At 41.9% G+C, this 16,978-nt stretch overlaps 1 protein-coding gene across 1 annotated transcript in view; it reads left to right on the top strand.

Annotated features, from left to right (window-relative positions):
* Window positions 1-16,978, top strand: part of DOCK2 (dedicator of cytokinesis 2) — a 397,956-nt gene that overhangs the window by 48,484 nt on the left and 332,494 nt on the right. The window contains exons 10-15 of the mRNA XM_077895573.1: window positions 4,396-4,531; window positions 7,179-7,254; window positions 8,457-8,533; window positions 9,113-9,238; window positions 10,475-10,599; window positions 15,941-16,039. Coding sequence (XP_077751699.1) covers window positions 4,396-4,531; window positions 7,179-7,254; window positions 8,457-8,533; window positions 9,113-9,238; window positions 10,475-10,599; window positions 15,941-16,039 — 639 coding nt within the window. The remainder of the gene's footprint in view (window positions 1-4,395; window positions 4,532-7,178; window positions 7,255-8,456; window positions 8,534-9,112; window positions 9,239-10,474; window positions 10,600-15,940; window positions 16,040-16,978) is intronic.

The following is a 16,978-nucleotide window of genomic DNA, read 5'->3' as shown; positions in this document are numbered from 1 at the left end:
AAAAAAAAAAAAAAAGACCTTCTAAGAACATTGACTACATTGGTAAAGTGGATATTCTGAACATAATCAAATCATAGGTGGCTAAAGATCTTAATGAGATCCTTAGATCATTCTTCTATATACCAATACTCCCTGGGCAAGACATATGTAGAAATGTTGAGATCAATTGTTAGTTGGATGATTTATGTCTGAAAGTGAGCCTGGCTTTTTAGTTCTGGAAAGACAAATGGTGGGAAAAAAGAAGATAAGGGTTATTATTTCCACCAAAGACCTATCTCTTGTCCTATTTCCATGAGGGTGTGTTAAGAGTGTGATCTTTAGGTACCTAAGGATATTGGTGTTCTCTGCATGCTCCTTTGGGGAGAAGAGCATTTATGAGATTTTTCACTCTGTTGCCTGCATTAGCAAGGGAAATAACAGAGGAGGAGCCAGGGAGGGATTTGGACGTCAGCCAAACCTATGAGTTTGATCCAGGAGTGACCGACATGCTAGATTAACCTACGTTGCTCTACAATAATTTTCCAGTTACAGCCCATTAAGTGCAATGTCTTATGTTATGTCACAATTAGATTGGAGTGCAGCTGATTTATTTTGTTTGTTATTTCCTGAAAAAATGGGCTAGCGGCATGGAATAAGATCATAGTCCTAATTGCTTAGACAAAGTTTTCCTGGCATATATAAATGTGTCTCAGTCCTGTTTATCTATTATTAGTTAGAAGGAGGGGCCTATTTATTTTCTTGATAAATAGGAAAGTCCCATGGGGCTTCTTGATTAAACCAGGAGACAGATGTTTCATGAGAGGGACAGGGACAGGGAATATATCAGTGGTTCATTTTGCAGGGAACCAATTCATGATGTAAACATGCAGCAAAGGGCATCAGTGAATTTGTGTCTCTCATTATCAAAGAGAGTGTGACTCTGCCAGCATGGAATTTTTTGCCCATGTCACCACCTCTTCTTCCCATGGCCAACGAACTTGGGAACCTTGGTTGACTGCTTTAACGAGCGGATGCTTCTCCATCTTGAAATGATGGGAGTCTTCATTTTGGAACAAGGAAGCTTATGGTGTTCTAGATCCTTTTATTGATTCAAGAGCTATCCAATGAGTACTTACTATGAGTAAGCCCTGTGTCAGGTATTGGGGATACAGCATGGAATAAGCTGATGGGAACCTTGCTCTCAAGGTGTGATGGGGGGAATTCTGAAAATAAGTAAGTGAATAAATAAACAAAATGTCAGAAGACAATCCATGCAATCAGATAATTAAAACAGGGTGATGTGAAGGCATTTGGCTGGGAGTTACTCTCACTCGAGCATTGAGGTGATGTTTAAGTTGGAGATGAGATAAGACTTGGCAGGCATGTGCCTTTCTGGCCCCATTTCTCTTATCTCTGGCTGTTCGCTCTTTCTGGTTTCCTCTTTGAGGGTAGAGCCCTAGGAGCTGGCACATGGGTGGCGCCAACGATGAACTTGCCCCGTCTGTCTTACAAGCATTCACCCTCCTTGGCTCTATAAGAAGAAAGTAGAGTATACTATTTCCCTAAGAATTTGCCCAGTTTGGGGTTATTGTTAACACACAGGAAACAAGACTGAACAATAAAAGGAGTACTATTAGACTACTAAATAAAGTGACAGGTGTTTTAAGTTTTGTTGATCTTCCCTAATATGTCTGAGTTTTACAAGGCCAAAGTAAAAATGATTGAGAACGACCACAAACTGGAACAGTTCTGAGTGAGGACTCGGCATTTGTATACTCTCCAGAGAATAACCTGTGCTGGAGTATTTGCTATGCTTGTGTAACATGTTAAGATTCTCTAGTGCTAAGAGTCTTTGATGAGACAGCTCTTAAAGAACTGGCATCTTCCTTTGATCAAATTAAATCTTTTCAGAGAAGAGGAGTAGAATAAGGGTTTAGTTAAGAACCTTATAGGTTTATCTAGTAAGTTAGTTGCTAGAACTGCCATTGCAAAGTGCCAGAGTCTGGGTAACTTAAGGAACACATATTTATTTTCTCACAGTTCCGGAGGTTGGAAGTCCAAGATCAAGTTGTTTGCAGGGTTGGTTTCTTGTGAGGCCTCTCTCCTTGGCTTGCAGATGATCACTTCTCCCTGTGTTCTCACATGGTCTTCTCTACGTGTGTGTCGGTATCCTACTCTCCCCTGCTTAGAAGGACACCAGTCATTGCATAACCTCACTTTAGCTTAACCACCTCTTGGAAGGCCCTATATCCAAATACATTTTCGAGGTGCCAGGGGTTAGGACTTCAGCACATGAATTATGAGGGGACATAATTCAGCCCATAACATCTAGGAAGGATCTTTTCAGATGCCAGGGCCTTTGTGGTTCTGGAATGCCTCTGAAAGTTACCAAACTAGATATTTCAAAAACATGAAAATTCCTAATGAGACAAGAGAAGTAATTAAGGACAGACGTCATTATAAAGGAAACAAAACTTGAGGTCTTCAGGATGGGAATGATTCGGATATACAGAGGAATAAGAGGCAGGTATCTGAGGCAGAGATGTGGACAGGGGGCTTAGGAAGAAAGAGCGAGTTGAAAGTGAGCGTCATGTGTTTGTGGAGCAATAAAGGAATCTTTGTGACAAAAATAGAGTACTTACATGCAGAGAATAGTGGGGAATTGGTTGGCTAGGACAGCTGGAAATACATTATGTCTGTGAACTTTCACGTCAGTTGGGGAAGATTAGCACTAATAGGGTAGAAAATAGGGAGCTAGTACTGTTGTTGTGGGGACAGAAGTGAAATAATGAACATGGCTTCTAAAGATACATTTGTAGGGGATTTCAGGGTGGGTGGGAGGAAGGAGTCAGACAGGCCAGAGAAAAGGATGTCCAACCATCTGCAGGTGAGGTAATTGGGATCTTAAATTCAGGTGCCTACAGAGCAGGGCAGGGAATATAAATGAGTGGCTGAGCTTCCTTCGTCGGAAAGCCCTCTTTCCCTTGTCTTCCCTTCCCCTCTGCCCCACAGGGAGAATTTGGAGAGTAGGGAAGCAGATGTCCATTCCCCCAGCTGGTAAAAGGACAGCCCTTGTATCAGTCAATAGTCCTCCAGAGAACCTGAACCAATAGGATATACGGATAGATGTATTCTAAGGATTTGGCTCCTGTGATTGTGGGGGCTGGCAAGTTTGAAATCTGACTGGCTGGCCAGCAGACCTGAAACTCAGACAGGGTTTCTGAGGCAGAATTTGTCTGTCTTGAGGCAGAATTTCTTCTTTACTAGAAAACTTCAGGTTTGGGTACTGGAGGTACAACATGAAGAGGCTTTAAGACCTTCAACTGATTGGATGAGGCACATCTACATTATGATAGATAATCTTCTTGACTTAAAGTCAACTGATGTTCATCAGACCTACGAAATACCTTCGCAGCAACATCTAGACTAGTGTTTGGCCAACCACTAAGCACCACAACCTAGCCTAGTTCTCATCTGTAAAATGGGGGATGCAATAATGTATCTACCTTAGAGAGTTGTTGAGGAACAAACAAGACCATGGCTTATGAAAAATTTAGCACAGTGCATGATGCATTAGTGTAGTTCACCATGTCAGTGTTCTTCCTTCAAGACACATACTTGAGTGTGCTCCGACGTCCCCCTTGAAGTTTGCTTTGGCCACCTCCCTTGCTTTGGTCACTGAAATGCAAGCCAAAGTGATATGTCCATTCTGAGTGGAAGCTTTAAGAGCCAGTAAGTGATTTGCCACTTTCTCTTCTCCTGCTGTGGGGACAGTGGAAGCACCTGTTGAGATAAGATGGATCATCTGTCAGCTAGGAGCTCAGGGTAGGTAAATGAGGCCCCACTCATTGGCAATGCTCCAGCCATCTGCATTGGAAAGGTAGGCTGATCTAGAAGTAAAAATGTATGTAGTCTTATAAGCTCTGAGATGCTGGGACTGTTTGGTGCTACAACAACCCATTCCTGAATGATATACATACATCGAGGTGCTCAGTAAATGGTAACTATTGGGATTTTTTCCCCTCTTCTTTTGCTTTCTCCCTCAGTGGTGCTGAGCAGTGATGAGACAGATGAAGTCATTTGTAGAAAATGCCATTTGTATCCATCAGTTGACATGTAGGAAATGCTGCCTGTATAAGTGATATTGTACTTCTATCCTTCTCCCCCTATTAGTTTGAAATTGAAGAATTAGGATTGAACACCAGGGACCTGTCACTCAGTTTCCTTCCTAAAACTCACCTTTCTTATCAATGAAATGGTTGTGATCCTCTTAATTTCTACCTTTCCCAGGACTAATTGTATGATTGTTCCATGTACACTAAGTGCTAAGTACATCCCCACAATTTACTATTAGTAGGCTTTCTTTTCTACTTCTTAAAATGCATGATATGTAACTATTCATTTCCTGCCTTACAGGATCTCGGAAACAAAGATCTCAACAGGGATAAAATTTACTTGATTTGTCAAATAGTCCGAGTTGGGAAGATGGATCTCAAGGATACTAATACAAAGAAGTGCACGCAAGGACTGAGGCGGCCCTTTGGGGTGGCAGGTAATGACACACTACACACCATTAACTTTTATCGAAATGCAAATTTTATACTGCTGAATTTTAAAGATTATTTCTTTCCCTCTCCTCCCTGCCCCCCCACCACCAAATTTATACCAGAAATCTCCTAATACCTACATTTCTGGTGACTAAACCAAAATAATTGGTGACTAGGTCCAGATTTATGATGAAGGCAGTGAATAATAGACTCCTTGTGTCTGCAGCAGAGCATTGGGAGCATGGTGCTGTCTGAGCAGTTGTCGCCTTTGCTCCCCAGCGTGGTGAAGAAGGAAGAACAGTACGAGTGGGATCTAATTATGAGGAGCAAATCATTTTTTAAAAAAATATCCAGGACAGGAAATGCAGTTACACAGAATGAGTCACTGGCCACACATCTAAATTCCAGATGGAAGTGGACATTTGGAGAGTCAGTGTGACCAAATGAGGTTGCTCAAAAGCAACCTCACCTCTGCATTTTTCTCTAAGCCTTAGTTCTCTCTTGGAGTTTCCAAAAATTCATCATTCTTGTTCCACTTTTATGGTTTTTGTTATTTAACTATAACTGGCATTATTATTTACCTAATATATTTTCTTTTAATTAACCCACTTTAAAGTACCCTTTTTTATTAAAAGACCATTTAAAGACCTGTGGAGGGATCCCTGGGTGGCTCAGTGTAAAGCACCTGCCTTTGGTCCAGGGCATGATCCTGGAGTCCCAGGATTGAGTCCCACATCAGGCTCCCTGCATGGAGCCTGCTTCTCCCTCTGCCAGTGTCTCTGCCTCTCTCTCTGTACCTCTCATGAATAAATAAATAAAATATTTAACAAAAAAATAATAAAAATAAAAATAAAGACCTGTGGAAATAGCAATTGATATGCCAGTTTTATTTCTTTTTATTAAAATATATATTTTTAGTCATGTACCATTTATAATTCTTCTATATCATATCTAAACCAACAGTTTTGGGATGCCTGGGTGGCTCAACGGTTGAGCATCTGCCTTCAGCTCAGGTCGTGATCCTGGAGTCCTGGGATCAAGTCCTGAATCTGGCTCCTTGCATGGAGCCTGCTTCTTCCTCTGCCTGTGTCTCTGCCTCTCTCTGCATGTCTCTCTGAATAAATAAATAAAATCTTTAAAATAAAAATAAAAAATAAACCGACAGTTTTAGGTTCTTCCTTTCAAGGTACCCTGATCTGTATTCACAAACCAGTTGGCTCTCCAACTAGTCTCCTGGCACTGCTTGCAAAGTGGTGGGGTGGAAGAAGTTAGCTTATAACGAGCTAACTGGTTTTTTAACCAGACATTATTGCTAGTTAGCTAACTAGGTGACCTTGGGCAAACATTTTTTTCCAGGGCCTTAATTTCATTATCTGAAAAATGAGAGACTTCAACCTGATTCATTCGTGCCCTGCTCTGAAATGCTGATTCTATATAAGAGATACTCCTGACATCACAATGTACCTGTTAAGGGCAGTAGGGGTCCTTGAACCTTACCTTAAGATGTGCCTTTGTCCCTATCTGTAGTCTGCTCTCTTTTGTTTTCAGGTGACAACAATGGTGTAACAGAAAGGTTCAACCATATATTGCTTCAGGCATAGCTGGATCCAGGAACTCAAATTTATATCTCACTATCTTTCAGCTCCTATGTCCTCTTGTTTATTCTGAAGATGACTCTTCAATTAGTTCATAAAATGTGGGCCAGCTGTTCCAAGCTTCAATCCTACCAGTTTAGTAATTCACCTCTTTCCCTGAGTTTTAGTAGAAGCCTCAGGAGCATGAACATAGGCCATGTGCTCATCCCCTAAGCACTTACTTTGGTCCTCTGATTGGGCAAGTCCTATGAACAAGAGATTGCTCTACCCAGACTATGCTCACTGAGAGTGGGTGAGGAATAAATTCAAATAGCTAGATGTAGTCACTGGAAGATTATTACCTCAATGGTTTTAATGGTTCCTGACCAGGGCCTGGAGGGTTTGAGGTATTACGCTTTTAGGGTCTGTGCTATATTTGACTAAATTTTCTTCATGCCTCTCCCTTGCCCTCACATTCATTTCTATAATCCCCTCTCTAATGCAGTTCTTTACTTTGGTTTTATGGACCTTTAGTGGCTAATTTAAGGAAAAGTTTCAGAGGATTCAGGATCCTTCTGGAATTGCAGGGTTCAAAGATCCTATAGTCATATATCTGTGCATATGAGCATGTTTATGAAAAGGAGGTGAGTAGATTCTTAGGTCCCATAGGGGGTCATTGTGCTTGGGTTTTTTAGGCACTATAGGCATCCAATGCATATATGTCAAATCCAAACCTACTTGTTTAATTTCATTGCCACTGTTCTGACTCTTTACTTTTTGCCTCTGCTAAACCACAATCTCTTGGATATTTCTGTGGCCTGCTGACCTTCCAGCCAGCTTTGTCCAGAAGTGTTTGTGAGGTGCTGCACATTATGAACCCTTGCTGTCTGATGCTGACTTGCTTGCCTTTTTAGACTTTTTTTTTTTTTTTTTTTTGCCTTTTTAGACTTTTTAGACTTTTTCTTTTCTACAATCTCATCCCATTGACATCATTTCCTGGGAGCGGGAGGCCATAAATCATTAATCGATTTTTCTTTCCGTTTTTGTTTGTTTGTTTGTTTGTTTTGTTTGTTTTTAGTTATGGACATAACAGACATCATCAAGGGGAAAGCAGAGAGTGATGAAGAAAAGCAGCACTTCATTCCTTTTCACCCGTGAGAGATTTCCCATTTCTCTCCTTTCTCTTAAACCACACCCCTATTCATTGAGGGCTGCTCAAAAGCAAGGTGAACTGATTTCCCTCAGTTCCTGATTGGCCTGGGGGCGCTTCCCAAGAAGAGAGAGCAGGAAGAAAATGATGATCTCAGTGCCAAGGCACTTGAACAGACCAGCTTTTCCCCCATTCATTCCTCAGTTGTTATTTATTCAACAGAGTGTGATTGAAAGCTGGCAGGGGGCTGGGCGCTATGTTAAGCATGGGGTATGAAGCAGTCAATAAGATAGACATGGCCGGGTCTTTATGGAGCTTATGTTTAGATGGGGTAATGAACAGATAATCAACAAAAGATTAATGCATTAATTACAAGTAATACGGGAACAACAACTCTGTGAAGCAACAGCTTATCAGGAATATATAACAGGGAATTGTCACCTGGTTCTCATGGATAGAAATATCTGTGACTTCAGAGGAGGGTAGTGAGAAGGATAAATGTCCTTTTTCTGCCCTAAAAGGATTCTGTGAGAAAGCAGGACCCTCAGTTTGAGAATATCATCCTTACTTTGTTACCCCAAGGATGTCCAAGGAGAATGAAGTTTTGTTACTGGTAATGAAGTCAGTGACTCTAGTTAAGGTATGTAATTAGGACTGAACAGGAGCAGCTAGTCTTTGCCACCTTGCTGAACAGACGTTCTTTTTTGAGTGCTGAGGAATCCTTCCTTTCTAAAAGCATTCTAGAGGGAAAAAAAAAAGGCCTTTACTTGTAGCACTGATATCCCCAAATCTCAGACCCATGTTGCTTTGTGAAAAAGAGAAATATGTTACTTTTTTTTCAAAAAAGATTTTATTTATTTGAGAGTAAGAAAGAGCTTGTGCATAGGTGGGAGGGAGGAGAAGAAGGAGCAGGAGAAGCAGATTCCCTCCTGAGCAGGGAGCCTGAATCCGGACCGAGGCTCTATCCCAGAACCTCTGGAAGCATGACCTGAGCCAAAGATAGATGCTTAATGGACTGAGCCACCCAGGTGCCCCGAGAAATATGTTTCCTGATGGCATGTATGCTGTCTGAGCTGGCATGGGCAGGCTCACTTTTTACCTAAGGTGTATGGAGGGGCTGGGAACTTTCTGGAGCACGTGGAACCACAAGGTGGGGACCCCATGAGAGTACCATGCAAGCATTTTGTGCTTTCTTTTCCTTCCCAGAGTGACAGCTGAGAATGACTTTCTCCACAGCCTGCTGGGCAAAGTCACAGCCTCCAAGGGAGACAGTGGAGGGCAAGGTACAGTGCCACGGTGTGCTGAGTGGGCTCAGCTCTGGCTTGGGAGTTCTTGATTCTTTGGAAAACAGATCAAAATCCTAAACCCTGGAAAATGTAGCCTTCCTTCTAGACAAGACTGTTGTGAAAAATGGGAGCATGTGATCTATGGAAATGGAAACCACATCTCCTGAATCGGGGAGGCATGTTCTAGTGCCCAAAAGAAGAGGTGAACTGATATATCCTGACTATCTCTCATGTGTCAGGCACCTTAATGTATCTCCATATTTGATTTAATTCTTACCACAGTTCTGTGAGATAGATGGTATCCATTCCACAAAGACTGGGCTTAGAGAGGTGGATTAATTTGACAGAAGCTGACACTGTTGGAAGTTACCAGTGCGATTCAGACCAACAGATGTCTGGCTCCAGAGCACCTCTGCTTTCCACCTTCCTTCCTGCTTCTTGGTTGGATCACTGCATCTGTAATTGTTTCTCTCTGCTTCCAGTGGTCTTCTCCAGGAAGAGCCCAAAGGGAGAGATGAGAGGGTGAGATTGAGAATACCTTGTAGTGGGCTTTTCATGGTGAGCATTCCCTTCCAGGCCTCTGGGTGACAATGAAGATGCTTGTGGGTGACATCATTCAGATCCGCAAGGACTACCCACACTTGGTGGACAGGACCACTGTGGTGGCCAGGAAACTGGGCTTCCCAGAGATCATTATGCCAGGTTAGGCCTTCCCCTGGGGTGGGGGTTGGGGGTGGAGTGGGGGTGGTGGTAGTTTGGCTTATCACATTTTCTTTTTAAAAAGTCAACCACTTCTTTTTCTACTGCCTTTTCTCTATTTCTCTGCCTGAAGGAAACCACTGAAAAGGATTCTTGTATATCTCAAAATCTTCCATACATTCATGTAATAAACACAAACACATAGATACACACACATGCACTTTTTTCCCCTCGCAGATGGGATCACACTTCATATGCTGTATATACCATTACTCTATATACTTTATACAGCGTTCTACAACTTGCTTTATCACTTAATAATTTATCATGGACATCCTTTCTACTTTACTACATATAGAATGATTCTATTCTTTTGGGGAGAATATTGTCACTCTCTTAAATTTTTAAACTAATTTTTTTATAACCAGAGGACTCCATGCCTGTTGTAAAATGTTCAAATAGCATGAAAAGGTAAAAAGTGGAATGTTAAAAGCTCTCTCAAATTTTTGCCTCCAGAAATAACCACTATTAAAATTGTCCAAATGTGTATATAATAAAATAAAAACAAATGAGATTATATAATAACACTGTTTTAAAACTTCCCTTTTTGTCTATAACCTGCCTTAGACTTGTGTCCACAATTGCTCTTACTGATATACTCCTTTTCACAGTGTATAGTCGTCCACTGGGGGCCTGTGCTGTACCTGTTTTACCTGAGACATCAATTCCTTGTGCATTCCTCTGGGGGGTTTTCAGTTCTTATTGCCTCCCATTCCTGAAGACCTTCCAAACCTCCTTCCTGACCCCTGTGTTCCTTGGATACTCACAAAATCACTCTGTCTGCTCCTGCACAGTAAAAGATCTGTGGCTGCAACTGTGGACTGTGGTTGTTATTCACGGGCCAAGGAGCTTTCCTTTGCCTTCCCAGAAGGTGTCACTAGAGGATGGAAATTCAATAATTTTAATGGAGAGAACACAGCCAATTTCGATCATCCCACCTACCTTTTTGCAACTGATGTCCTAGTGTTCTTCTATCCCCTTGTTACCTATTTCTCCAGCCTCCCTGATGAGGAAACAATGCTTTTTTTGGAAATGTGTCTGATCTTAATTTCATTAGTGGACAGTAAGGTGGGGCACTTGCCTTCACACCCCCACTCCCTGTGCCTTCTAGTCAGTGTCTCTCCTGTCTCTGCTCAGGCATAGACACCAACTCTTGTCTCTCTCTCCCTCTGCCTGCAGGGGATGTCAGGAATGACATCTACATCACTCTATTACAAGGCGACTTTGACAAGTACAACAAGACCACGCAGAGAAACATGGAAGTGATCATGTGTGTGTGCGCGGAGGATGGCAAAACACTGCCTGTAAGGGACTCTGCTGCTACTCTGGGTGCCCTGGCTGCCTTGGGTGCTTCTGCTCACAAAGATTTGCTTTTCCCATCCCAATGTGCTCGCTAAATGTCAGGTGCCTTCGAGATGGCTTTGAGCAACGTGATCTACATCTTTAGAACTTGGTTTGCATGCTGGCCTGTAGTAAGACCTCATGTTGTTTTTTTTTTTTTTTTTTTTTTTTACCTCATGTTGTTTTGTCTTTACATCAAACCAGTGTTTCAGTGTCTGTTTCTTTCCTTTCATGATCCCTTCTTTTTCTTTTTTTTATTCTCCCCTCCCCCCCCCTTTTTTTTTTGCTTGGCCTCAGCTTACAGGTCAGCTGTTTGCTGTTAAAATGTTGTTCTGATTGAAACCTGAGCTGGTTTATTTGGGCAAAATCCATGGCAAAAAAAAGGATCAATACAGAGCCTTGGGCTGGTGTGGAGACTCAGGATGGCCTCAAAACAGACATTCCCAACGCTTAATCCAACTCCCTAGCACTCAGCTAGAAATTCTGGTGGAAAGCCTTATTCGTAATTGGTCTCCAGAGGGCCAACACAGTGTATTCAAGAATGCAAAGCACATTGCTATAAATATTTATACAGCATATGTCCTATACAATATTTCTCATGTGTGTTTACATTTATTTACTTATATTTCCTTTAAGGTTGTCAGCAATTGTGTCCAGTGTGTGGGAGGGTTCTGCTTCTCAATTTCTCATTTTGGAGTCCTAAGCTGAAAATAAAATCAGCTCTCAGCAGCCCTTTCAGCATGGGCAAAGATTCCTCTTAGGCCACAGTAGGTGATTAGATAGCACAGTGGGGTGGGGATGTGAGTATTGATAAGTCATCTGCTCTAGCCTTGGGGCCTGGGACTCAAGCAGATTTTGCTACCCTCTACCTAAGAACAAAACTAGCATTCACAGAGGAATTACTATATGCAAGATGCTGAGATAAGTATGATGCATTTGTACAGAGGAGGAAACTAAACCTTCAAAGGAAACAACTTTCCCAAGGTCGTAAATTTTGTACATGTCAGAGATGGGGTTTGAGCCCAGGTTTTGGGCCCTCTTAAACACTTGACACTAATGCCTATCCATTCAAAAAAAAAAAAAAAAATCCTCCAGTTTATTTCTCCTTTCAAAAATGATGCTAATAGGGCAGCCTGGGTGGCTCAGGGGTTTAACACTGCCTTCAGTCCAGGGTGTGATTCTGGAGACCTGGGATCTAGTCCCATGTCGGGCTCCCTGCATGGAGCCTGCTTCTCCCTTTGCCTGTGTCTCTGCCTCTCTCTCTCTCTCTCTCTCTCTGTGTGTCTCATGAATAAATAAATAAAATATTTTTAAAAAAATAAAATAAATTTTAAAAATGATGCTAATAACCACTTCTATCAAATTCTGAGAAGATTCATAATTATTTTTTGAATTTAAAGAAATCCCATTGTCTTTTTGTTGGTAAAGATTGGTCCTATTAATTAATATCTAGCTGAACAAAAATCCAAGTGTCTAACTCATCCTCTTTTTGTTGGATTCTGAAAAGTAAAGTAAGTGAGAGACACTCTGCTCAAAGGAACACAAAAGAAGAGCAGAGGGTTTTTATCTGAAAGGGAAATTGCATTTCACAAACGTATAGACCATTGCTTTGAAGTTATTTTTATCCAACTACCTGTTGGAGAACTTTTAAACCTCAGCTTCATTTTTAAAAACACTGATACACTTGCCTTCAATGTTGCCAAAGGACAAATTAGAAGGAACAGTTAACAGGAAAGCAGGCATTTTATCTCGCTTTTGAACCATTCTTACTTCCAACCCTCTGCCACCCTTTCCAGTCACACCCAACCAGGCTGAGCAGACACATTCATCAAAGATGAATATATAAGCAAGTATTCTGGGGGCAGAAATGGAGAGGTAACTATGGGGCATGGTGGTAATTGCAGTTTCCTCTATTAGGCAAGTTATGGGGGAGTTCAGCTGACTGACTATTGAAAATTGCTAAGGAAGCCTGTGGGAGGCTGTTCTTTCTTTATTTGAGGAAATAAATATTACTGCCTAATTAAGTGTCAGGCAGCACACTCAAACACTCTTGATCCTGGTAGGTTCCTGTGAGAACAGTCCCTTGAGTGATATCTATTTCTTTTCCTGCTCCAGGTGCACACTGCCCTTGGAAGAGCAGGGCCAAGGACAGAGCGAGTAGGTTACACTTGTCCTTGGCTCACTTTGGGGTTTTAGCAACCTTGTTCAGGACGGGCCATAGCAGAGAAGCAAATGGGGTGGGTTCTGGTATCAAACAGATCAGGTTCAAATCCCAACCTCCCTTCCTATCTGCATAATCTTGGGCAAGTTTTATTTGTCTGTTAAAGAAGAATCATCATCTCCTCCTCATGGGGTTGTGAGTTAAACAAAATGGTAGCAGTAAAGCACCTGGCATACAGTAAATACTTGGAAACAAGAAGGAGGGGTAATGTTCAGGAGGCAGAACAACTGGCAGGAACCGAGGCAAATGGGCAATCTGATGGGGATGGATGCCAGAAGCAAGTCTGAGGACCAGTGAGAAGACTTCAATGCGAGGCTGAGGAACCTCTGCTCTTCTGAGACCAGTTAGCTTATGAGGGTAGAGGCAGAGCATGAAGAATAGGGTAGTATAGTGGTTAAGACCATGAACTCTGGGGCCAGGCAGCCAAGTTCAATTTCCGGTGCAGCCTGGATTAGCGGAATGACTTTGAACAAATTATGTAATCTCTCTATGCCTACAGTTTTCTGTCTGAATAGTAGGAGAATAGCAGTTAACACCTTGCTTTTGTGAACATCAAATGAGGTGCTACATAATAGGTGTTCATTAAAATTAGCCATTATTACTAGAAAGGTATAGTAGTCTTCCGGCTTGATTCTTGCCTTGTGCATGCTAATTGGCCCCTTCCCAGTATATAGCCTGATAGATGTAGAACACTCTGGCTGTTAAAGTCCAGTCACATCCATGGTCTCATTTGTTCCTCAGGTGATTACTGCCAGGTAAGTAGGGCCTATATGAGGGGGCTGACTTTTCCTCCTGCTAAGGTATGTCTACCAAGACTAAGTCAGCATTAAAGCCTCTAGGCTTCCTGATTCCTACTCAGATTGCCTTCAACTGACCTGAAACCAACTAGGAATTCTTTTTTTTTTTTTTTTTCCAACTAGGAATTCTTACTGCTAATTGAGGACCACGGGGCTGAGCAATTGGGCAAATTATTGAATAGGCTTACTTGAGACATATATAAATTTATATTTTCTCTAAAACCGGGCTTAGTCCCTGGTCATGATTCTTGACACATGTGGAAACATTCAATTTTATCTCTGGGATGTTGAAGGTGAGAATCTTAGGTCTTTCTCAAAGTAATACTGAATCTTTATTTCTATAGCCTTAGACAATCAAAAATTTTCATCACCAAGATAGTTTTGTGGGAATCAGTTGCAACTTTACTTTTACCAGAGATATATGTGTAGTTTTAGATTTTATAAGCTACATGGGATTCACTGGAGCTACAGAAACTCTAAGCCCATAAATGTCACTGGATTATAAATCTTGGGAAGCTGGAAAGCATCTAGCTTGTATGGAAGGACAGAGAGATAGTGGGTCTGAAATGTATGGTAGCTCTGCTATCATTTTGGGCAAGTAACAACCTCTCAGGGCCTCAGTTTTCTCAGTTTTGAAATGGAGATAATAGCAGTGATCATTGGTGGTGGTTGTGAGGATTGGATTAAGTGAGGTAGTACATGTAAAGGGCTCAGCATAATGGTGGACAAAAAGCAGTCTCTAAATGGTTAGAAAGACTTTGAAAGCATGTTTATAGTTCAGGCTTAAAAATTTCTGAAAGACTCCATCCCACTGAAAACCAAGAGAATGTCTTTCCTTATTTTTAGTTTACTGGTTATTCTTGTTTTTTTAGAGGTTAATCTGAAAGAACACTATATCCTTATTTTGAAATGGATTCGATTTGGCTGTGAGTTCCATCAATCATTCTTGCCCTCTAGCTCAGAAGTAAAGAGGGAGAATCCCAGTGAGAGAGGCAGGATTCTCCTTCCCACAAGTTAGCTTCTCTCTCAGGAGGTCCTCGAGTGCTTCTAACTGGCCGACTTTGGTTATTTAACCTGGTGGGTGGACGTGGGATGGGAGGATGGAGTCAAGGATCCATTGATGAATCTGATGAAATCTGGTAAGAGGTGAGGAGTCTGTTATCCTAAAAATGCCCAGAAGCATGCAGTTTTGCAATTTGGGAGCTTGGGGCTCTAAAACCAATTTTTATGTCCCTAAATCTCTGGAAAGTGGAGGTAAAATTCTTAGGCCCCTTTCTGGGTGACACTAACTTAGATCTTGTTTGGGGGCCAAACAACTAGAAAGAACAGAGAGAGGTAGAATTAGGGGCTGACAGACTCTATCAGAAGATAATTTTCCTTGGTATTGTGAGGTTGATTTTTATGACAAACAATAAATGTCCTATACAGGTATGCTTGCTCTGTGCTCAGTCTCTGCTTGGAATCTCTTTCCCACATTTCTGCTCAAAGACAACTTGGAATCTTTCTTCAAGATCCTCACCTGTCATCGCCTCTAAGAATCTGCCCTGGATTCTCAGACTGCACTTAAGTGTCCCTTCTCTGTGACCTATTATATCAAAGACATAAATGTGTCTACCATCACATTGTGTTATTTAGTGATTTGTCTGCCTTTTTTTTTTTTTTTTTTTTGTGATTTGTCTGCTTATCCAACAATCCCTCCCCCAAACTGTGAACTGTCATGTCAGGTTTAATATTTGACTCAGGCCCATATCCCAGTGCTTGGCATGGGCCTGATACCAGAAGATGCTTGGTAACCGTGGGGCTCCCTTAGCCCCTCTGCCCCTGCAGCTCTCTGCAGCCCAGGCTCCCAGTCCTTTCCCAGCTTCTGTGTTAACATCAGATCCATCAGAATGAGCTGCTGCTTGACTGATCTGAGCCTGTTTGTAAACTTTGTGCACATTCAGATTTAAGGAACAAATAGGATTAATAAGACTGGCAGCATGCAGTAACTCCAAGGCTGGTTACCATTTATAATAAGGCAGTCACATCAGTGCTTTGGTGCGCTCCAGTGGTTTCCAGAATGCAAGTAATAGAATTTCTGTAGTTAAGCAGCTGTCACTCCAGGGGCCAGGGATGTTCATGTATAAATCTGTAATGTAGAAGGATACCTGACAGAAGAGTTGGTGACGGCGGGGGGGTGAGGGGTTCCCAGACCCTAAGGTCAGTGTTGGCTGTGGGACCAAAATTGCCCAAGCACAGAAAATGGCAATTCTGTAGTGTTTTTTCTCTTTGTTTTTCTTGGGTCAGAATGCAATTTGTGTGGGAGCTGGGGACAAGCCCATGAATGAATATCGGTCCGTTGTGTACTATCAAGTCAAACAACCACGGTGGATGGAAACAGTCAAGGTAATAATAATAAATAATAATTATAGCAGTAAACATGTATCTCGGGGCTCTAAGACATCTCCCTAAATTCTGAAGCAATACCTTAGTGTGTGTCCAGTGGTGTGTCAGGCAATGGAAATGGTGGCTCAATGGGTGAGTACCCTGGTTCTTTTGATTATCCTTCCCAGACCCAGGACCAGCCACTATAGGATTGTCCAGATGCATCTTCTTGCTAACAGTGCATAACGCACCAAGCTATGTCATTCTGCTCAGCCATGAGGAGCAACAGAGCTTGCAAGTGAATGTGAACCTATGAAAGACCACTTAATGCCTGAAAGATATTGTCTTGGGAGGGTGCATGAGACAAAAGTGGCATTAATCACAAATATTCACATTACCCAATTGTCACACGAAGCAGAACAGAATATCGTGTGTTGGAAGAAGAGTTTGGAATTAATTCAGTGAATGGTGAAGCTTGAACACAGCTTCAAATATCTCTGTCTTAAAAAAAAAAGTGTCTGTCTTGTAATTAGTAGCAGTCTCCATTCACCCGGTGCTCTGAACCCAAATACAAGACGTTCATGTAAGTTCGTTTTCCTAGATAGCTATCCAAAACTCAGTGGTTCTTGCCTGTCACCTATATTCCTATTTTCCCCAGTCAGTCTCCCTGCACTCACTCTTTTCAGGATGATGGCCTGCCCAACTTTGCAGTCAGAAAGCTATTGAGCCAAGATGGTTTTCTCTTTTCTGTGTTCTCTTGTACTCTAGTTATTTCTCTTTGCTAGCCCGTGTCCATGGTTGTTAAAATAGATGTCTCTCCATGCGAACCCTGAGCTTTCAAGTTACAGAGCTTCTGCCTTGCCTCAGCAAGGCCACCATTTCATATGACTATAGTTTGGAGTGGCCATTTGATTTTACAATGGAATGAATTGGACTGCAGTGCCCATCAGACTCTCAGTT

The sequence above is a fragment of the Canis aureus genome, chromosome 4, assembly GCF_053574225.1.
Source record: "Canis aureus isolate CA01 chromosome 4, VMU_Caureus_v.1.0, whole genome shotgun sequence".
NCBI lineage: Eukaryota > Metazoa > Chordata > Mammalia > Carnivora > Canidae > Canis > Canis aureus.
This window is presented reverse-complemented; position numbering and strand designations above follow the sequence as displayed.